The following is a 23180-nucleotide window of genomic DNA, read 5'->3' on the forward strand; positions in this document are numbered from 1 at the left end:
CTACACAGTAGTGACTGGGGTTAGAAACAAATATATGCAGGAAAAAATTGTTGATATGCAGCTAATTAACTAGACGACTAGCATTTACTAATCATTTTTATCTATAAATGAGTCTTTAAAACTATAAATGAGCATCTGAGATGATGTAGATTGTATTTACATTTTGCATATCAATACCATAATTCCACCATGTGGTTACTACTGTTCAGGCTCTGGTCGCAAATAACGTTCATCAGCGTAAGATGGGAACACCCAATACTTTGACTTAACTTTTGTACAGTGTGAAAAAGTAGTGATATTTTGTCAATCTTCATATGCAGCCTATTTGAATTACATACATATGTTGTTTTTCTCACATGATCTAACATTACCGGTTACTAAAAACTGGAGAAAAAAAAAGAAACACTGATGCAAAAAGTTTAATCGTAAAACATTTATGAATGTGCTGTAACTTAATTCAAATGATCACAGGTATTGCAATCTCACCCATTAGCAGTTGTGCTGTTTCAGGGGTGCTTTTTAGTCGTGGCTCTTATCCTGGTAGGTGCACAATGAGTGTGAAAAGATCAAAACTCCAACAGCACTTCTAGTATGCAGAGCAGCTTTATTGTCAGACATTTGAACTTGCAGCCTTCTTCAGGGTCATCAGAAAAGTACAATCCTTATTTGGAGTAGCTTTGACATGAAGCAGAAAAAAACAAAACAACCATGCACATCCACAGATTATTTGAGCCGATGATGTGCCCACACTGATGGGTTGAGCATATGATCATCGTCCCAGACCACACATTGAACAGCATATTTGGTACATACACTGTAGATTTGCAACTCGGTGATGTACTGAGTTGAATATTTTCCCATGCTTCTATGGCTAACATACCAACTAAAATTCTTATTTCCACTGTGCCCAAAAAAAGAATTCTGGACTTGAGACCTTTTCGCTTGTATTTAGCAGCTCAATAATGATTCTTGTATTGAACATAGCCCTTTTCTCTTACATCCTTGCAGTATTTGATAGAGGACAGAAAATACATAACTAGCATTGGATTTTTCCGAGTTATTCCCTGACGTGAGACTGGCTGTGCAGATATGACTGTGCAGTCTGCGAATTTTCTGAATTGTATTTTGTGGGAATTTCAGAAAACGTATAGAACGAAATATTCTGCTTTGAGATGCAGAGTAAAACCAGAATACTGTAGAGTTGACAGATGTGACCTAAACTCTCTTCTACACTCTGCGACTCTTTGTGTCTTCGCTCAGTCTTCAATCTCCCTTCTTTTCGTGCCTCCTTGTTGCCGAGGTGACATCAACATACCCATGGCAATGGGTATTGACGCGTGAAATCCACCTGTCTGGTATAGCAGTAATTACTTATCCGTCTTGGGAAGGCTGTGAGTGAGGATGCACTGAGAGGCAGATAGATGCTGTCAGAAAAAGAGGAAAATTGGTGTGCAAATGGAAATGAGGGATAATTGCAGAGGCGAGAGCAAGATCAGAGAAAAACTAACTAAAAGACAGACTAAAAACAAGTACCAGGGAAGAAGACTGGGACATTGTAAAATGGAAAATAAGTCAGTGGACAGATGGCGTACAAAGTATACATGTGTTTGTCTTGATGTCTGTCTTGCAAAGATAGCAGCCCATTGCAATACAATCCTTTGGATTTATCTTTAGGCAAAAGGCACATGGCCAAAAGTGATCTGACATTAGTGCACCAGGCTTACTGTCTTGCTTTCTGTCCCAGGTGGAGCTGGAGCTGGAGTCTCTAAAGAAACAGCAAGCTGCTGCTGCTGACAGCAACCCTTTAGTCATCAAAGAAGAGGTCAACATACTCAGGTAGTTGGCACACATGACCTGCTGTAACCCCTACCAGTTCAAAACGTAGGCCATGAAAAATTCACGATACCTACGGTGGATTAACTCACTCTGACCTTGCATGCTTTCCTGAGCAAAGCTATACCTCTCAGATTAAGCTGTTCTCTCATGCATAGTCATCATTCTACATAGCAGATATTGTTTCTGTGCATGCATTTTTCAGACAGAAAATTGAAGACTTGGAGCGAGAGCGGCAACGTCTGGAAGAGCAGAATAACATTCTGGAGATGAGACTGGAGAGACACAACCTACAGGTAGGCACCAAAACTTCCCTCCGACTGTTTTCTGTGATGGATTTACTCGTCTGGCACAAAGGAACCAATTTAATAACCCCAAGGGCAGCAACCTAGCCCGCATGACACCGCAGATTGATTCACACAAGCAGTTCCCATATCTGACAGTTTTTCAAGCACAATTGGACCCAGGTGTGATTCCAGCAGCGTCCAATGGAAAAGTTGTTAGAACCTGTGGCTGTTTTGAAGTCCCTCCTTTATTGGCTGAAGGCATTACAATGGACAGAGCTATGGGCGGGGGGGCAGAATAAATTTCGACCTTCCCCAGTGTCAGCTGGGAATGAAACGGGGTAAAATGAAATGAATCCTCCGTGGTAGCCACCTTAACATTACCGACACACAAACACACACTTTTAACTTTGTGCGTCTTATCCAGTGACTTTTGTCTTGTGAAGTTACTTGATAAACTCTCTGTTCTACCTGATCCTCTCCCCTTTTTAAATTGGCTCTCTGTATAGATATGTGTGTGTGCTTCATCTCAGTCAGGTTCTCTGACTCGTACTGTTCCAGACTAAGCCTACCAGGGCACTTTAATGAAATGTGTGTGGGCAAGCGTGTTGGTTCCATTTAGCTGTGGGGTGAATGAAATCCATGTTTTCTCAAGCATGACCGGCACCTTTAAGGCAATTGACAACTGAGTGTGCGTAGGCGTACGAGTGTGTGCGCACGGGTTTCAAGGTTATATAGTCAATGGATCAGGTCAGTTCTTAGGAGCTAATTTTTATGACTCCTCCATGGTCTAATGCACACCAAGAGACCTCTGCATCAGACTGGGTGAAGAGATGAGTGACTGAATAGAGAAGCATTTGAAGGGAGAAGTGAATGTCCGAATGAACATGCATGAGTGACTTAAACTGACCACAGGATTTTCCATTATATCAACTGGCATGTCAGATTCCTGTGGCCTAACTCATCATTTATGCCCTCTCTTTGTATTTTGTTCACACTGGCTAGCATGACTGTCAACTCACTCTTTTTCTCTTTTACCGGTGTAATTATATTGCTTTCACGGATCCAGCAGGAACTAAGTGTTTTAAAACTGGCTTCAAACCAGCTGGTAACCGGTGAAGGTAGGCTCCATCATGAGTAATACAAAACTGTCTTTTTGAATTGGTAAAGGCTGAGCAGCAGATTTTTAAGTTAGTTGAAGGCATGACATTGATTTGTGGCTGATCCCCAAATACAGCAATGATCAAGATGTTACAATTTGAAAGCAAGTATGATCTTCTCGATCGGATTTTAGACAAATAATGCCCAGCAGGGATGTGATGGTATCAAATTTCCAAGCTGTGGCATCTAAAAATATTAAATGATCTTGTGACAGTATTGGTTCAAATGTCCCTAAAATATCATTAATAGATAAGCTACTATTATCCCTGCTATGTTGCATCACTTTTGTGCCTCTTTGCCGGTCTGATGGTGTGAAATAACACCTGCATCATGGGCAGCGTTAATTGTGTTTTTGTTTTCCACCATTTTCAATCCGTTTGTAAGCTGTGCTCGCGAATCACATTGTGAAGCCCACATTCCTGGTTCACCTTTCTCTGTTTCTGTTTGACTAGCAGAAAGTCCATACCCTGTGGCAAAACCTAATAGAACTGTGAAGCCCTATGCTGTATTCATGGACCCCTTCATTAATGACAGTATTTGCACTAATATCAGTCCTGTTGCTGCCAGTATTTTTAATATGACGTGTATTCCACAAAGCTGCAGCTCACCACAACATGTAGCCCCAAAATGATTGTTAATAATGCTGTTCTATGCCAAATTTACTTATTTTATCTTTCTACATTTCACTATTTCCTGTTACACCTGCAGGCTCTAATTTAATTTGATGCTATTTATATCAACCTGTGCCTTCAGCAAACTAAAGTATCCTGTGTTCTAATAGAGGTAAGTATCTTGTGTGTACATAGAGGGCTGGCAGATACTCGTATTGACACCTTAAAACATGGTTCTATGATTAATGACTGGTCCTTGCGGAGCCTCATTCTTGTAGACTCTCTGTGGTACGCAGTTTTCTTTCTAGTCCAAATGGCTACATTTGAATTTTCATGTTTTGAGGACTTTTCAATTTCTTCGAATGCAATCCATGTCTTTATGGTGGCATTTTTGAAACTGGTCACTATTATATAGTTCAGTGCTACACTGCAGAGTTTCCTTCACAAAGTGGGGCTGTGTCTGTATTTTTTATTTTTTTTTGGCCTTATTGGATAAGTTGAAAGGCAGACAGGAAAGTGGGGAGAAGAGTGGGGTGAAGACATGCAGTAAAGGGCTGTGAGCGGGAATCAAACCAAAGCCTACTGCGTCAGGGACTAGACTCTGTTCATGGGTCGCTTGTGTTCAACCAGTTGAGCTGTCTGGGTGCCCCTTGTGTTTTTTTGTTTTTTTTAACACATTTCTGTAAGCAGTGTTTTTTGGCATCTGATGCATGGTTGCTGTTGCTGGTCATGCTGACTAATGAGTTCTTTCTTTGAGAAGGGAGCATACTGAAATGTCAGCATTACGATTTTGTACTGGAAGGAGCAGAATAGCAAAGCGTTCATCTTTTTATTTTCAGAGCTTCTGGATTCTCTGTTTATTTCTAACATTCATTATTGATGATGACAAAAACGTAAACACATTGCATCCTGTGCACCAGACTTCACTACTCTTCTTGGTTATTCAGGATACTAAATGTGGAGGTTTTATGATTTGGTTATAGGTTTTTCCCATTTGATTTGCTGACGAGGAGCAGCTTTGGAAATTAAACTACCGGTCAAAAGTGTTAGAACACCCCAATTTTTCTAGTTTTGTATTGAAAAATGCTTGTTAATGTCTCATTGTGCTCTGAAATGAAAGCATAGAACAGATAAACAAATGGTGAAAAAATTCAATTTAGAGACCAAAATGTATTCTAAACTTGTGACTCATCAAAGTAGCCACCTGAATTTTTGTGACTTCATTAAGAATATTCACTCAAAGCTTGTTTGACAAGGCCGTCACCAAAAAAAAAATGCAGCGTTCTACTCAGTCTTGTTGTTAACAAATATGTTATTTGCTGACAGACTTTCAGAACTTGTCAAGGGCTGCTCTTCTCTGTTTGTTGTTTTGTCTTAAATAGCTGCTCCATGGTTTAGACCCTTTTTTTCTTAATGATGAGAGATCATATTCATTTGCACAAAAGCAGCACAAATTAAATTTGGTTGATAACTGAAACAAAAAAGACCTGTAGTTTATTGCCAATCCATTCTTTGCGAACAGTCTCGTTTTCATTCACTGATTTTGTTTTCTTGCACTACAGCCTGTAGCAGCAGTTATGGTAGTTTTGACATAGCTGTGCTGCATCTTTGTGTGCTTGCTGTCATCCTAATGTCTAGACAGAGATAATTGTTGCTGTTGCAAAAGGTTGCATCAACGTATTCACTCTGTTGTGCATGTGCTAATATGAGCAGGCCAAATTGTATAATACACACAACATTGTGTTGATTTATTATTATTATTCAGACTGAAGGAATAATATTATTAAATGAAAGAACCGTTGATATTTTGTCATATGTAGGTTGTTATGCTTTCTCTAAAATGCATAGGGCCTGAATGAAATCCCCTGCAGTGATGGGATTTTTACTTTTTGGTTTTTCGTATAGAGACTGAAAACTGTTAAAATATTTTGCTCTTCATAATGTGCAGAAGGACAAACCAGACTACTGCGACAGTTGGAGACCCTTGCTACCTGAAAATAATAAAATCAGAGCCTACATAAATAAGTCGCTGCCACATTTGTGACACTTTTAGAACTAATTTTTCTGGTTTCCTGTGGATGCATATAGTTCATTGAAACAATTTCATATAGTATTATTAATAGAGTTTTTCTTCACAGAGAAGTTCCCTGCCAAAAGTTCCAGAATCATAATAATTGAGATTGGGGGGAAAAATGCGTTTTGTTAATTAGAGCTTCATTTACGCAAATGTAATGGGCATTTTTGTATATCAACAGGTCAGAAATAGCAGGAAGAAGCTTAGATTTTGGGAAAAAAGGTGACGTAGTCATTGCCTTTACTATACATTACTGTGTTATGTAGTCACCACCCAAAGGCTTTTCACAGACACTGGGCTTATAAATGTATGTTAGTTTGTTGGTAACAGAGCAACAGAGGGTTTGCTATGCTTGCCTATGTGCCAAGCATACTACACTGTTGCTGGTGATGCTTAGGAGGAGAAGACTACTTGACTAGGACATTGAGAAGGCAGAAAGGTTGCTTGTTGCCTTCCTCTCTGAATGAAACCAATCCACATTTTAGAGTTTAGCCAATCCTTGACAAAATCTGCAAAGCAGTTTTTTCGGACTCCTTCAGAAGTACATTTCCCTGGAGTAGGCACATTTTCACCCCCGGAACGTCCCTGAAAGAGGTTCTACAAGGTTCCGGTCTCTGTCAAACTATCAGAAGTTCTTGCAATGGAAAATGGCATTTTGATGACTGAAGGTCAGCAGTAGCAATGATGAACAAAAAGGCATGACCTTGGTTGTTTGGTATATGCTTATCATGTCCCACATAACATCAAGCTTCAATGTGCCTTTCCTATGATTGAATTTTTGTTTAAGCTTGAGAACTTTTTTTTTTTTAATCATCTCTATAACGATAGTTTCCAGTGCTGCGACGGAGCTTCCTTCCCACCTGAAAGTGTGTCTTCTCATTAGACTTAAGGCCTGGCATGTAGGAAATGATGAGCATTGACAGGAAGAAGAAAAAAATCAGGACATTTCTGAATAAAACTGATAAAGCCTTCTGACTTTTCATCAGAATACTAGATGACAGTGCGACTCAGTTCATATCTAGTAAATCAGTGAAATGATTCAAGATGTCAGAAAAGAGTGCTTCATCCCCTATCAACCTGCTTTGTGTAAGATGCAATTTCAGAGAGAAATATCAGCAATGACTGCTGTGGTGAAATGCATAGTATTGTAGAATTTCCCCTGTAGGAATTGGCTGAGCAGTGGAAGAAGACTTGGACACAAAAAAACTCCACCTGGTGCTTTTTGTTTTGTTGTTGACATCAGCATAATACAAAGTGTAGGTGTCAAGATGGGAACTGAGGGAAAAAATGACAACAATGAAAGAATACCCACAAAAAGCACAAAGCACATAACTCTTCAAACAAAAACAAACTTGGCAAACACAAGACAAATGACCAACAGTAGGCCCCTGACTACAGGGTGCAGCACTGTCTGCATGGAGCTGTAACCTTGGCTTTATACTGGAAGACTGTTCTAAAAGGCAAACCGCAGTAATATCTACATATAAAAACAGTTCTCTGCACATCAACTCATCACTGAATTTATCCTGACACAGAAATGTGACTGCTTTGTTAAATAAAATATAATTTCTGCAGTCTCAGAAGAAGCCTCTCTCTCTGCTGACTCGTATGTTCTACATTCTGTGTCCCTCTTTCCACCAGTGACTTTACTTGTCCACTTTTAGTTTAACAGTCAGACCAGGAGTTAAACTCACTGTTTCCTACAACTTGATTGTATTTCCTGTTTAATATGTACAGCGCAGCATACTTGCTAGTACTTATGCTAGACTGGCAGGGAAACTGGAATGCTGGGGAAGTAGTGAAATGATGATGTTAGCATAGAAAAACATAAATCACAACATTCCTAGAAGTCGCCAAAATGAAATTTAAAATAGAATTTTATATATTTTGGGTGCATGCAAGAGTTGAATGCAGCCTACTCATTAGAATGTCACTCTTTTACAACTTTTATACCATAACCAATTTGTGAGTAGTACAAAGAACTGTGAGTCTACTTATCAGCTAAAAGACAAAAAAAAGTTCACGTCAGCACTGAGTTTATAGAGGTCACGAGGAAAAGGAAAGTTATTCCACAGGGGATCTTTTGCAAGGCTTTTGTCTACATGTGGAAAAGGTTTGATACTAAGGAAGAAGTATTAGACCTTCATGTTCAGTCTTCCGTGCAAAATGCTACTGCTTGAAGACCTTTGACTCTGTGCTTTCCAGGCAAAACCTCCATCTTCTCTTGCTTTTTCATGAACTCTCTAAGGCTCACGTCCATCAGCCAGTGCCTGCCAAAGGTTCCAACAGTATACTACCTGGGCAAATTTTCTGAAAGACGTAGAGACTAGAGACAATTCCTAGACCACCATAAACTTTTGGGAATTTAGCGGTCACTTTGTGGACCTTCACATAAACAACTGCATTCAACTGCATGCAACAACTGCGCTCTCAGCAAGGATATGTGAGCTTCAGTCGCAATAGTACAGGTGTAATTTGGTCCTGGGAATTTTCCAAGTTTGTGCATTGTTTGCTACCAAAGGATTTCATCAATGGGCATGTGATATTTGTGTCCTGGATTGAGCAACACAGGGACAAGTACATGTCAAGTCAAAACTTTTCTAATGCATAATTGAAGCTGTGGCACTACTCCTGCTAACTCCATCTTGAGACTCCAGCTGACTTATGTCTACATTCCTCTGGGGACCTGGCAACTTCCCTGGACCCTGTCAAAGGGCTCTATCAGAACATTCCTGCGACAGCAGGCTGGTCATCTCCTTTTTACTAGTGCAGGAAAAACCATTGGAGTGTAACTTCCACCTAGATTTATCCACGATTTCCTCATTGCCTTGGAGACAGTAGCATAGGAACTGCTCAGCAACTGCTCCATGTTCATCGTAGCCAATCCATATCACAAGAAGCCACTGTAGGGTTTCTGCTGGTCTTCGTTTTCCAGTTGACATCACTCTGTTGTTACATATGAGCAACATGTCGATTGTGTTTGTCTTTGAGGTTTACTGTGAATTCTATTTTTCTACAACTCATGGATGCAGTTGTTCAGACGTTGGTTAAAAACACTGGATACTTCTCAAGCAATAATTGATTCAGTCATCAACAAAGGGTGGGTGGATCAGTAAGTAGGGTTTCTAGCACCACCGCAGTGTAGTGCTGAAAAAACTTTTGTTAGAACTTACTCTTTTCAAGCCTCCGCACCAGAAACAGCTGTGGATGGAGGCTTTTCATAATATTGTCTGATACTCCTGAATGCTTTGAGGGAATTTCTTTAAATTTGGCACTAATGTCCATGTAGGCTTGAGAAATAACTGACTAGATTTTAGTAGTCACACATTTTTAGCCCTAGCTCATGACTTTATATGCTTATTAAGACAAAATTTCACACAGATGTTTAATGGGATAAATTATGAAGTGATAATATTTTATATCTGAAAGGTCAGCTTCACATCATAATGTGTTGTGCAATCAATTTTCTGTCCATTATTCAACACCATAATTAAGGAAAAGGAGAGATTGTGACCTAATTTAACTTTTGGTCTGAGACTGATTTGATGATACTAATTCTGCCTGCTCTGCTATTAAATTATTTCAAAGTCCTTAGTATATATTATTGGTGTTGAAACAAGCTGCATTATTCAATAAAATCTTAATTATCAGCATACAATATTGACAGGATGGTGTCTGATGAAGTTTTCAATTAATTTTCCATTTAAATTGATGCAACTTGAGAGCTTCTGGTAACATGACATTCATAATGTTGTGTAAAGACTGCAAATGCTTATTTGGAATATTTTGAGAGCCCTTGCCAGACATCAGCTGGCATTGTCTGAACTATTGGTACATATCGTGTGTCTATATTTCTGGTAATGATGCTAGTAGTTTGTGTAACATGCTGTTGCGTAAAAAAACGGCAAAAAGAGTTAGAAAATGTAAGCAGTGGTCTTTTTGACAACTTTTCTGGTTGATGGAGGAATACACCCACAAATCAGTCATTCTTGTCTTTCTTTTTTTTTTTTGGATCCCTGTAGGTCAACCAGATGGTATATTTGGGTTTTATAAGAAAAGTATTGGTTGTACAGAGTGATCTGCATTTTCTCACTTTCACTTCAGAAAATCCGACTTTTGCCATATCTGGATCTGCATAAATCTAACAACAGTCTTGACATTAAGACAGTGCTCTTGAGAAATGTATTCTGCTTGGCTCTTTTGCTGTTCAGAAAATGTTTTCACTTTAATATCCCATCTTCAAATCGTGGCGAATGAAATGTAGTAAATGTTAATACCGACTAGTTATTCTGAGTAAGCTGCAGACATGGTCGCTGACAGTTGTTTTTTTTTGTTTGTTTTTTTTAAGAAGCAAAGAAATTTTTCTAAACACTGTGACTTGTGCATAATCCAAAGTAATGAGGAATATTTTTTCAGAATGATGCATTCCTGTTTTTTTTTTACAAAATGAATGAATGAAATCCCATTCAGCTCCAATATACTGGGATTCCACAATAAATCTCAGAGATTAATATCCAAATGTGTATGTCTGGAAACAGTAGATGGCCTGAAAAAATTTGGGCGCACTGATCTTTTGAATTGCATCTGATTTCCTCTGGACAGCTGTAGACAGCTTTTAAAGGAAAGAGGCTAAATCTGTCAAAGTCAAAACAGGAGCTTCAGCCTGATTTTGATGATGCAAGTCAGTGGCAGAGGTTTGTCTTTTCTGTCTTCTCCTTCAGCTTCACTGTATCACTTCATGTGGTAAGGCTGATGGTACCCTCCACTCGCACACTCACTCACCATTAGTGTGTCACCTGTTCCATCAGTGACTTGTGCGTCCCCTGTGGTCGGTGCTGTGTTGAGTGTACAAGTGGATGTTTCAGAGCGATTTGTCCTGCAGTGGTAAAAACAGACATTGTTCCCTGGACTTCGATCCCCCCCCCCTTATTTTGTTTCTCTCTCTCCTCATGCACTTGATCTCTTGCTCCACATCTCTCTCTCTTTGCCTCTTGCTCTTTAAAAAAAACAAAAACAAAACAGGCTCCTCACCCTAGTATTAGATGTGTTGTTATTGTTGTTCTATGAATAAGAGATATGTAGCCTCAGGCACTTAGAATGGCACTCTACCTTGCTGCACTGTAAATACTGTGTGGCAGAGCAGGCTGTATATATGCATGTAAACACATACACACACCCACAAAATAGGCCATCTGAAATAATGTAATATTAAGCAGTTTGCGTACACACTTTGAAACTGCTGTTTTGCAGAAATGAATTAAATTATAATTTATACCCACATAGTGCCCCATATTCGCTTTTGTCTCTCAAATGTGGAAATGCATATGCAGTGGTAATAAGGAAACAATAAGTTTCTGCACTTTGTCGATGGCTGTCCTTGTTTGTGATAATTTGCAGATTTTGTGGTTTTTATTTTAATGGATAATACTTATTCACTTGACTGCTTTCTAGTCTGCTATACCCTCCTTTCTACAAAGATAGTAAAATGGATGAAAGCAATGGCCCTTTTCCATTTTCTCACTTTAGTTCGATATCTGACAAGAGTTCAACCAATTAAAAAATGATTATGCCATCTCTTGGCTTACACTGAAAGCAATGCACTTTAATGCCAAAAAGAAATAAGTTTCCTTTGTTTTTTTCTGTTGAGCAGTCAATTAAGACTTTGCCCCTCAGCTCAGTCCAGGCATCCAGAAAGTGAAATATGAATTCCACAGCCAAATCATTCTAATTTTCTTTAGTTTGACCTAATTTTAAGGAGGTTTGTTTGAAGGAGTTTTTGCTTTTTGACAGCACGTAGCTCTTGGCTGCGTTTTGAGGACTTTATTCTTTTTTTCCCTTCCTTTTTTTATGGTCTAATCTACATATCTGTCTCATACTATCTGGCTCTCCATTTCGTTTCCTTTCACTGTTTATCCGAACACACATACAGACGCATCCTTGAATAAACCCTCCATATACAGATGTAGAACTTCAAAAGATTTCCACAGGAAGAAAATAAACCAGGACTTTATTTGGCTGTGACGTGTGTGCGCGTAGTCCAGTTGAAAATGGTTTGATATAAATACGCACATTCTCATTTTAGAAAGCTCAATCTCTCTGTTCCTTTTAAATTATACAAGGCGTTATTTATAAGCGAGAGGCATTTCTTCTTCCCTCCCTCCATGTTGCTTTATCTTTATGCTGAAGGCAACTTCACCATCCTTTGTTTTCATCATGTTCTTCTGTATGTCCTTCACCGTTTCCCTTCATCATATCCCCGTTCTCCTCATCTGCCTTTTGCCCCCCCCTCCCATGCATGTTGTTTATTTGGCAACCGTCGCTTGGGGCATATGGAATCTAATTTAGCCAGTAATCAAGAGCTTGAACTGGTGTGTGTGCGCATGTGTGTGTTTTTGCTTGTGTGTGTGTATATTTCCTTCTGTTGGCATTAAGCTAAGATAGACTCTTCTCATTTACCCAGACCTTACAGTCAGAAGAAAACAAAGTAAAATAAGAAGGAAGCCATGTTTTCAAGCAACAACATTCTAATGTTGTCACAGTAATACCTTCTGAGTTTTATCTTGCTGCTATCATCTATATGGAGTAATTTTGTGTTGGTGTGTTTAGCATCACCCTGCTACAGTTTTGAATTCAACTAAACTATAATAAATAAATGAATGTTTGCATTTCTACATACATTGAAAAAAAGCTTTTACTAGTGGTGCTTTATTAGTTTTTTTTTATAAATTAATTTAAATGTAATCAGAGCTATTTAAATACTTGCGTAGTGGCGGTAAATACAGTACACTCAGCTGCCAGGTCACAAGGTTCTGTTCACCTGCCACCAATTTAGCAGCTTACTGAGTATTACCAACCTGGGTGTCAGGACACCGTCAATCACCAGCGTAGCCAAACAATTATTCACTTTTACACGCTCTAATTTTCACTGTCAAACGCAATGACATGCTGGCAGTGTAGAGCCACCTGTCATTAAGGAGAGCAGTGCAGTAACACTAGCGGGCTGAGGTAAACAAAACACCGGAGATACAGTAAAAAACAAAAAGACCCCATAACAACGAAGGTTACAATCCATTAAAATATGCCTGTACTGTTCAGTAAATTTGGCATCCTTGGTTTCCTATATTTATGGTGTGTCGAAGTGTAGTTCAACAGCACAAATTGACCAAAGATTGATTCTTTAACTTTGTCCATTTAACCTAGCATTTCTTCCTTGGAAATATGTGTACCCATGATGGTCTTCAAACCACGATTCAGACATCCAGGGTTTCATTTGTTGGTGCAGTGAAGAGCTGATGTTGTGGACCAGATTCGTTGCAAACTAATTTAGTTGTAGACATGTTGATGCTGCCATTGTGTTTTTGTTTTGTTGTGTTTTTGTTCAGTTTTCTTCTGCTGACTAGGAACACTGATATGTAGCCATTACTGCTTACTATTTTATATATGATGTTCCTCTGTTTTAATGTTGGTTGGTAAGTGTAAGTGTGTCAATACCCGGTTTGATTTGGGAAGATTTTTTTATAACTACAGTTTCAGTGCAGTGGAAATATCAGTTATGTCCAACAGTCGTGGCTCCACCGAGTCAACATCAGCCCAGCTTGAGGTTGACGACGTGCTGTCAGCAAGCAGCTTGTCCTTAGGGAGTTATCACAGAAACTACAAGAGCTGCCTTTAATGCTGTCATCAGTCTGTCGCGAACCCATGCCAGTCCCTCATCTAAAAGGTCTCTTGGCCACAGTCTTGTGTTACCATTACTCCATCAAAACATCCGTAAAGTTCTTACTGGCTCTGTCTGTCTCTTAACTGGCTCGTTGTGTGATATGTTAAAGCTGAGCATCACAAATTGCAGTGTTCAAGCTACAACTCTTGAAATAGTAATTTAAAGCCTCATATAAAAGCACGCGACAAGCTTCTTTGTAGTCGTAATTTTTAAATATCTATCTAAATGTGATAGCTAAATAAGACCCATTGAATAATTGCTATTTACTCCCCCTGTCAAAAGTTTTGAGACGGATTCTAATTTATTTGAATGAGAAAGTGTCTCAAAACCTTTGACAGGGGGTGTGTATTGCCAATTGTTGGTAATTTCTTTCAATAATCAATAGATTATTCATCTGTCAAACCCAAAGAATCAATCTCCAATAGTTTGCTGTTTAAATAAACGAAGCTGAATTAGATGGACTAAAAGACACCTCTCAGAAAAACTACATATTTTAAACTTACCGATGGTAGAATGCATAAGTAGGTGCAACTATTAAACTAGCTACTAGATGTGTACAATGTAGTAATGGCATCATGGCTGCGAGGTCCGAAGTCAACACTACACATGAGCAAATACACTGATACTTCATATGTCAATTCTTTCGTATGAGGTGAAATCGCTTCTGTTTGCTGCTAGGAGAGCTTTTAGTTAAACTGAGCTGGACAGTTCCATTTGTGAATCTTTCTTCACAAGCATATCAAATGTACTTTATGTGCAGGGTGTTTTGCTGCCATGGTCAGCCCTCCTCTGCACTGAGGGCAGAATGTAGCGGTGGGCAGTCTGATTCTCGTAGCTTCACTGTGTTTTTGCTTTTGTAGAGCAGGTTTTGGCAGGCTAGATAAAGCACGGCAGTCATAAGTTACACAGAAAATAAATATGACTAGAAGGGAAAGAAAATTGGAAATAAAACAACTTGAATTTCAAATTCCCATCTCCTTCATAAGCAGGCCTGCTTGATCCATGCAATGTTGGCATTGCTATTTATTGCTTCAAATTAATGTGAACATAATCACAAAGTGATATATTAAATTACTCCAGTTTCCTCTGAGAGTGTAGATGTTTTCATGTATCTCAAATTGTGTTTCCATCTGGCTGTGTTTGTGCAGTTTTTCAGTTTGCACATAAATAAAAGTCGGAAAAAGTTGAATTACCCAAAGGTTTCTTTTCTTGGCTGAGCTACATAATGTCTGAAAGAGTAATAGAAAGAGACTTGGCGAATAAATCCTGATGTAGATGCAGTGTATAACTTGTCACACATGCTTATGCTCAACTGAAGAAAACACCAACAGTAAAATGAGGAGAATGTAACATTCCTCAAATCAAAGCAACTCAAACATAAATGCCATTTGCATTGCCTCTTCTGATTTCAAATTATTTGAGGTTTGACCAGGGGTAAAAGTAAGCCGGAACGGTCCGGAACTGCGTACCGGCAAAAGATCTGGTGGCGGAACGCAGTTCCAGGAAAAGATCTGGTGCTGCTCTTCCACCGGTATCTATGGGTACACCCATAGATATACACCGCCGGGCTGCCTGCTATCGACCGGAGTTCACACATGGGAGTTCACTCAGCAGTACTTGAGTGCGCATGCGTGTCTACTTCCGTAACACAGCGATTGTTATGGCCAGTAGCAGCCAATAGCAAATAGGTGCGCTTGATTTATTGCACTGAGACATTTTCCACAACTAGTCAATAGAGGTCAATAAGCGCTGCTTGCGCCAGGACGGGGCGAGCAATAAATTACACCTGAAATTCCACACGTTCTTGTGATTGGCTGAAAAACTTTCAACAGGATTTACAATGGTTAGCATCGACGGACATTCGGGGGTGAAAGTAAGCCGGAATGTTCCGGGAAGAATTTAAAAATACTTTCACTCCTGGGTTTGACTGTGCTGTCTTCCTCTGCAATGACATGGTGGAACATGACTCCAACAGCTACTTGTCCAAATGTGACCAATGAAATATTTGCATAATAGTAGAGCATGAAAACTCATATTAATGCACGTTCTTTTGTTTTCTCTAAATTTGTGTGTGATGCATTTGGAATGAAACCTGACTTATACCAAATGGCAGTCTACAAATGGTTTGCAAGTATTATCAGCATTACCAACCACTGAACTGTTGTTTATTATCCTGCTAAAATAAATAGGCTAATCTTTGTTTGTTGTACAGGCGGCATTTAATCTTGTACTTTCCCTTTTTTGTTTTCATCAGCCAGCATAGTCTACATACTAATAAACTACATACAGTGGCTAAAAAGTTTAAGGTAATTTTAAAACTTGTACATCCCAAAAACAATAACAATAAAAAAAATGTATTTGCATCGTTGTCATACCTGAATTCTTCAAGTAGACAAAATGGGTAAAAAAAATGAAAATTTATATATATATATATATATATATATTTATATATATAGGTGTTTGTGTGTGTATATATACATATAGGTAAATAATCAATTCCAACAAAGTGCAATTGTTCTTGAGTCTTTGTTAACAAAAGCATAGGTTATTGGAAAACATTTCTGTGCATTTTCCCTCTCATTTAGTCTCCATTGTCTCCCGCCAATCGCAATCAACACACATTCTGATGGTTTTAATGAAACTTCTTCCGGTCTTTGTGATTTAAAATAAGTCTGATCGAGGTTTTATGCCAGACTCACACTTTTGCCAAGCACATTTCAGTATGTCTACGAAGTGAATAGTTTTACTTCTTGTATTTTTTTGTTTCATGTGCTATATATTGAATGCTAAACATACTTTAAAGACCTATGTATTACTACATGAGAAAAAGGACACAGAGAAGGACAGGCACATGTTTACCTTTAACCCTGTGTGCTGTTTTCATCCAAACCAAGACCAAACACTTTAGTTGGAGCAGCATCTCTCTTTGCAATTTCAGTGGGAGTCCACTATTTTCTGGCAGAGTACCATTGCCTGACATTGAAAGAGGCTGCTTAATTATATAGTGATAGTGATAATTTATATCAGTATATCACTAATTATTAATATGGCTTAATATGAAAGATTTTCATCTCTATCACCCAGTCCTTGTGTTGATCTTCTTTACAGCCCGTGGTAACCAAAATCCCTGAAGCCAGTAATGATTAAACAGCAACTTAAAACAAACTCTAATTTAGAGTTTAACATGGGCATGAGAATATTCAGATGAGGGGATGGGCGAAGTTGCTGACTTGAGGTTGATCAGTTTCACTAAAAACGAGATACTACTGTTTAATGAAGAGGCATGGTGTCATAAATGTCACTAATTCACATAATTATATTGCGTTTGGTTTGTGTGCAAATCGAAATTTGTTGGGGAGACTTTTGGGAGACTAGTTGTTGGCCAGGCACAGTAACTTCTTGATTCTTGTAGAGACAATGCTGAGGTGTCCAGCAGAGATTTCAGAGTGTTTTCATAATCCTGCTCTTAAAGTCTCATTGACCTTATGGCACTCAAGTTGAGAGTAGAGCTAAAAGTGACTCAGCAGAGGGAAATGTGTTTGGTGTTCTAGTCCAAATAAGATGTGGACATCAGTTGCAGATTTCATTTTACAGACTATGGTAATGATTTGAAATATAAAGATATATACATACCGGGCTTTGCAAAAGTTCTGTTACACGGTTTCATGATCTTTAGAGACGTTTACATGTCGGAATGAAAAATTCCATTAAATAAACAGAAAGTTCTACCTTATAGGCAGGTGTCCTTAATACAAATTTTTTTCTCCGGTGAAGTTGTATCAAGATGGAAGTCAAAACAGTTGAGATATCTGCTCTCCTTTGTGCTGAACATCAGCCGGATGACCGTCCACAGAGTCGCGGTGAGGCTAAAGAATGTTGAAGGTCTTGCAGGTCTTCACCATTCTTGAAATATCACTGAAAGATCTTCACCATTCTTGAGCCTCTCTGTGACTCTGTGGACGGTCATCCGGCTGATGTTCAGCTGCTTGGCTCTATCAGACTTGTTGTGGCCAGCATGAAGGAGAGCAGATATCTCAACTCTTTTGACTTCCATCTTGATACAGCTTCACCGGAGAACAAATTTGTGTTAATGACACCTGCCTATAAGGTAGAACTTTCAGTTTGTTTCATGGAATTTTTCACTCCGACATGTAAGCGTCTCTAAAGATCATGAAACCGTGTAACAGAACTTTCGCAAAGCCCGGTATATATTTGTTTGGAAACGTGTTGGACTACAGGAAGCAACTTTTTGTCATTACTGCCACTTTTGTTGGTCTACTTCATCACTACTTCTAATTCTGTTTTAGACCTACAGTGCCTTCCAGGCTTTTTGGCTAAGTCTAAGGTGTAGATGAATCAGAAGTAATGCAATGGACAGTTTTTATCAATTCACTTCATTCAATGTGCAATAAATTGACTTGCATTTAAATGAAATTGATATTTGATGTGACCACATTTTGGCTTTAAAGTAACCCAAATTCTCCTCTCTAGTTTTTGAAGATGTTTGCTGGTGGGCTTTTAAAGCGTCTTAGAGAACTTGCCACAGTTCTTCTGTGGATTTGACTCTGTTAGTTTTGACTTTTTTTTATTTTAATCCCAGACTGGCACCATTATGTTGAGAGAAAGACTCTGTGGGAGCCTTGCTCTTTGTTGCAGAATTCCTTGTTCCCGTCTCTAAAGATATCTTTATGACTCTGACTATATGTTTGGGTTTGTTGCAAAATACAACAAAACATTTCCATCAGTTGAACCAGTACGTCTCACATTTGGCATGTCAGTCTGTCTGTGTTTTTTTTTTTTCTCCATGTGGATTACATTTTAGTTTGGAGATTGTCTGCTCTTTGAGTTGCTGTGGTTTCCTCTGCTGCTCTGGGAATGCTGAACTCCCACTAGTTGCTCTATTAAACTGCGTACCGTGCCCTTTGCTTTGACTCACAGGTGACTCTGTAGCTTGGGGCTGGCCTGTAATGCTGAGTCACTGTAGTTTGGTGTTCTTTCTCAGCTTCATGATATTTTGTGTACAAGCTGAGCTCTGCATATATGCTCGTGACATTTGTTCATGCTGGTTTAACTGAGTCATTTCTTATTCACGGTTTGCCTTATTACAGATAATAGTGCATTTAAAATGTGTCTTTTTGGGTGTTTTAATGTCCTTAATGTATTTTATTGGTATTATTATCCCCCGCCTCCACGAAGTGGAAAAGGGGGATATAGGTTTGGCCTCCGTCCGTCCGTGCGTCCGTCCGACATGAAGGGAACAGCTTTTCTTGGAAACTATTACAGCTAGGATTACGAAATTTAGTGTGTAGCTTCACACCATGGACACCTTGATCGAGTTCCAAAATGAGACCTGTGCGATAATATGTAACAGAGTTATGGCCCTTTATCACTATTTTGGATATAGACTCATAGACATCACATGTGGCGAGGGATATTAATGACCATGTCGTCTTGTTAACATTCTGCTTTTAATGTTTGCTTTTAATAACTAACTTACAGTGTTCTTTCTCCTGCTGATGCTGAATTATCTAAATTCATTTGATATGCCAGTTGTATTGGTGCCATGTATAAGCAAAGTTATTATGTAGGTGTCTAGTAGGGCTGAACAACAAATTACTTTTGAATCAATTTCACAATGTGCAACACTGCAGTAAGCACACAGAAAGGCTACAGTTTAGGTATATGAGATGTGACCATTAAATAAAGACACTATTTCTGTCTTTCAGTTTTGCTGAAGCTTTTGGGGGTTGTGTTTATTAATTAGTAGCCACATCTTGTACAATTTGCAGTGTTGCTGATCCAAAGTTTAGACTGTTGTGTCAGTGATTTTAAAAAGTCCTCGTCTGATGGTCACACTTTTGAAGGTGTCTCATGTGGTTGTGCTGTATCACATGGTTTAAATCTATTACACTGTGAATATTGATTTAAAGCTTGCCTTTAAAAAAATAATATTACACGTCAAAGGGGTAACTGCATTACTTGCCAGAAACATTGTGGTTACATTTTCCCCATCTTGTCTGCAAATTGTTCATTCCTAGCATCAGGTCACTTTTGATTTGGAGTAGGGTTAACAGATTGCTTCGTTTGAGCAGGGTAGCCCTCAGTAATTATGAATGCACTGCTGAACTGTCAGTAATAAGCCCACCATTAGCCTCTGCTGCTGGCTCCACGCACATTATCAGCTCTTTTGTACTATTTCTCTGTGGGAGTGGGCAGCTTATTGCATAGTGGTTTTTCTTTATCCTTTGTCATTGTCAGAATAATTTTTAGTTACCTCTAAGAGATCACTGTATGTCACGGCATCCTCTTCATAGCAGCATGAAACAAAAGTTCACTGCTTACACTTACTATTGCCGTACACTAAAAACATGTATGGAGCCCTGAACTCATCCTAAATGCCTCTGTGCGTCTCTGTGCGTCTCAGGGCGACTATGATCCAGTCAAAACCCGAGTTCTCCACCTAAAAATGAACCCGACCACTGCTGCCAAGCAAGAGCGCCAGCAGGAAGTGGAGGCTCTTCGGGAGGAGGTGACGTGTCTCAGGGACCTCGTGCGCTCTTTGCAGGGTGGAGGAGCTGTGTTGCATTCACAAGACGACTCCAGCGTTCACGCCGCCAGCCTCAGCTTCAGTTTGCCTCCATCAAAGGAGGTGCTGGGTAAGAGCCACAACACAGACACACTTTTTACAGGCCGACTCGTACTAAATTGGCTCATTAGCTTGAACTGCCGACCTAATAAATGAAACAGGTTTGGGTAGCTGCAATGGCTTTTCCATTGTTCATCACATTTCCACTGCCATTTGTTTTTTATGGAGCTGAACACAGTTTTCACAGCTAGATGAGGGCCAGAACACACATTATACGAGAAATAAATCTCAGAGAACACAGAATATATTAGTTAAGTAAACAGTAAGAACATGTGCGTTTATGTTTTATTTTATGTTTATTCATTTGGATCCCCATTAGCGGCAGCATAAGCTGCAGCTATTCTTCCTGGGGTCCTAAAAAAATTACAATGACATACAATTCTAAAAATACAATCACTCAATTAATCAAACAATGAAATATTTCACATTTAAATCAATCAATTAATCAATCAGACAATAAAATATTTCACATTTAAATCATACTATAGTTTAAACAAAGTGTCATCATAAAATGACACTGAAAATTACAATAGCAAATAACAGTTCTTCGTTCAGACATGTATTTCAACACAGAGCTGGTGATTATATTGCAGAAAGAAACTCTTTCTTTGCGTAAAAGGGCTGCATAGCTATTGTTTTAAACAAACATCCCTATGCTTGAAATGTTTTGCATGTGCCATAATCATTTCACTCAGTGTAGGCTAAATAAGGTTGAGATGAAGCACAGTTGTATTTGAACACTTTATGTTTAAACAGTTAGTTGTTTTATTGCTTATCGCTTATTCTTACGTGGTTCATTGATGTTTTAGGTCATTTAGGCCTCCCTCTCATAAGTGAGTGTATGTCAGACAGTGAGAAGGGCCAGGTGTAGTCATGACAGGGTTAAACGTGTAATCGGAGTTCATGGCAGTTCAGTGACGGAATGACTGTTGGCTAATTTTCTTCCGAGGGCCACAGTGCTCTTCTTTCACTCTCTCTCTCTTGCTTGCTGACACATTCTCATTTTTCTCGTTCTCGTTCTTTTCCGACTTACAGCCTTCTTTTTTCTCTCTGCACTTCCTTTCATTCTTGCCTTCTGTCATTTTCCCTTTCCCTGACACATTCCTTTTCTGTGCCACTTAATTTCATATGAAATAATAATTGAGTTTCTAACCAGTAAGCTCAATTTAAACTGTGGTAGATGATGTAGACCTAGGGTGTGATAACTGTTCTTATCTTTACACCACGGTCAATGCAGTGGGATGTTGAGAAATGTATCTCGGATCAAATGAATCATTTTAATGACTCAGAGATAATATGGAAAAGCTTTACTCCATGTACTGGGTTTGACTTTACCTCACTGTCAGTAGTGGTGAAATCTCACCGTAGAATTTGAGAGTGCAGTTCAAAAGTTACATATTTAGTGTAACTTTTTATTAATAATGTCTTGCAAAAGAAGTGCTTAATACAGCGATAAACTTGCTACTATAGTGTAGCAAAAATCTCAGATTGCTCCACAAGTAGAGATATTTTAACAGTACTAAAACTCTTAGTGATACTACTTGATCTGGTGCTTTGCTTTGACAGTACTCCTTTCTCTTTTTGTTCTTTTTTCAAGAGAAAAAAAAACTAATTAAGAATAGAATTAAAATTATTTTGTTTTATTTTTTTATTCAGTTTTTTTTCTTCAAACTGACACTGAGTGGTATTAATAGTTTAGCTTATTTAAACAACTGGAGTACATCTTCTCAAAGGCCAGTTAGATGAATGGTCAAAATGAAGCCAAAAATGTTCAGAACCCTTAATTCTCTCCTTTTCTGAGTGATCTGAAACTGTGAATTTCTGAACCATAGTTCAGGTGCTGCTCTGTTCATTTCAGACTAAATTTTTCAATGCACAGCTGAACAGTCAGCTGACTATCAGTTGCTTTTAACCATTAACCCGTTAAACTTCAGTGTACCGACGGCGGTACACCTACTAATTTGCATAGGAATTTAAAGAATGTCCGACGGCTGCAAACACGATTACACAAACACTATGCGCCGATGGAAAGCTTAGATTCTCATGAATCCGCTGGTATAAACCACTTTCAGATGTGATTACCACAGCGAGTAATATAAACACATTTGTCTGACAAACAACAAATATCCATCCCTCCGTTCTCTATACACGGCTTCAACGCACACAGCGCGACTCACATTTCCGGGTTCATTATTACACACAGATGAAAATATTCCACAAAAAACGGCCATAATCCAACCTTGGACATCCAGACGAAACACCCCAGTAACATATTTTATCCAAAACATGTCTTGAAGTCGGTATAAAATCCACGAATCGGTCGTTTTCGAGGAAATGCACCTCGCGATGCGCGTCCAATATTCCCTGCACTTCTCGTCATATTTTTTTATTTACAAATAGAATATTAGCGTTTTTTTTTTTGTACTGAAAATGGCTGGAATTGACTGCAGCTTTCCTATGTTTGCATGGTGTAGTTAACTCTGCATGTGGACTCTTGCCTGCTCACATATAGAACATACCTCAGGCAAGGAGAGAGACACTACAAGCCAGGTAGTTGTAACTGTGCATTTCTTTGCCTGTCTGTGATGCTCTTTTGCTGATTGTGTTTCTGCTCCTCATACACTTGCTCAGAGAAGGAGAACTCTGTCTTGGATTGGGAATAGCGAAAATACATCATATAATGACTTAGAAGCTGGATGGATGTTGGCAAAAATAATTAAGAGTGAGTGACCCGGTCATTTAATAATCCAGAAGGAGAAGTGCTGTGGTGTATTTTAAAGAGAAAAGTTCACTTCTGGTGGATCCCTTAATTCCAGAACATAAAAATACTCCAAATAATTCATTATGAATCATC

At 38.8% G+C, this 23180-nt stretch overlaps 1 protein-coding gene across 4 annotated transcripts in view; it reads left to right on the top strand.

Moving 5' to 3' along the window:
* The window catches only part of mad1l1 (mitotic arrest deficient 1 like 1), a 68884-nt gene that overhangs the window by 17180 nt on the left and 28524 nt on the right, over window positions 1–23180 (top strand). For all 4 annotated transcript variants that reach the window (XM_022208934.2, XM_051945366.1, XM_051945365.1 and 1 more), the window contains exons 14-16: window positions 1745–1836; window positions 2039–2129; window positions 20105–20336. In XM_022208934.2, the coding sequence (XP_022064626.1) occupies window positions 1745–1836; window positions 2039–2129; window positions 20105–20336 (415 nt within the window). The remainder of the gene's footprint in view (window positions 1–1744; window positions 1837–2038; window positions 2130–20104; window positions 20337–23180) is intronic.

The sequence above is a fragment of the Acanthochromis polyacanthus genome, chromosome 3, assembly GCF_021347895.1.
Source record: "Acanthochromis polyacanthus isolate Apoly-LR-REF ecotype Palm Island chromosome 3, KAUST_Apoly_ChrSc, whole genome shotgun sequence".
Lineage (NCBI taxonomy): Eukaryota > Metazoa > Chordata > Actinopteri > Pomacentridae > Acanthochromis > Acanthochromis polyacanthus.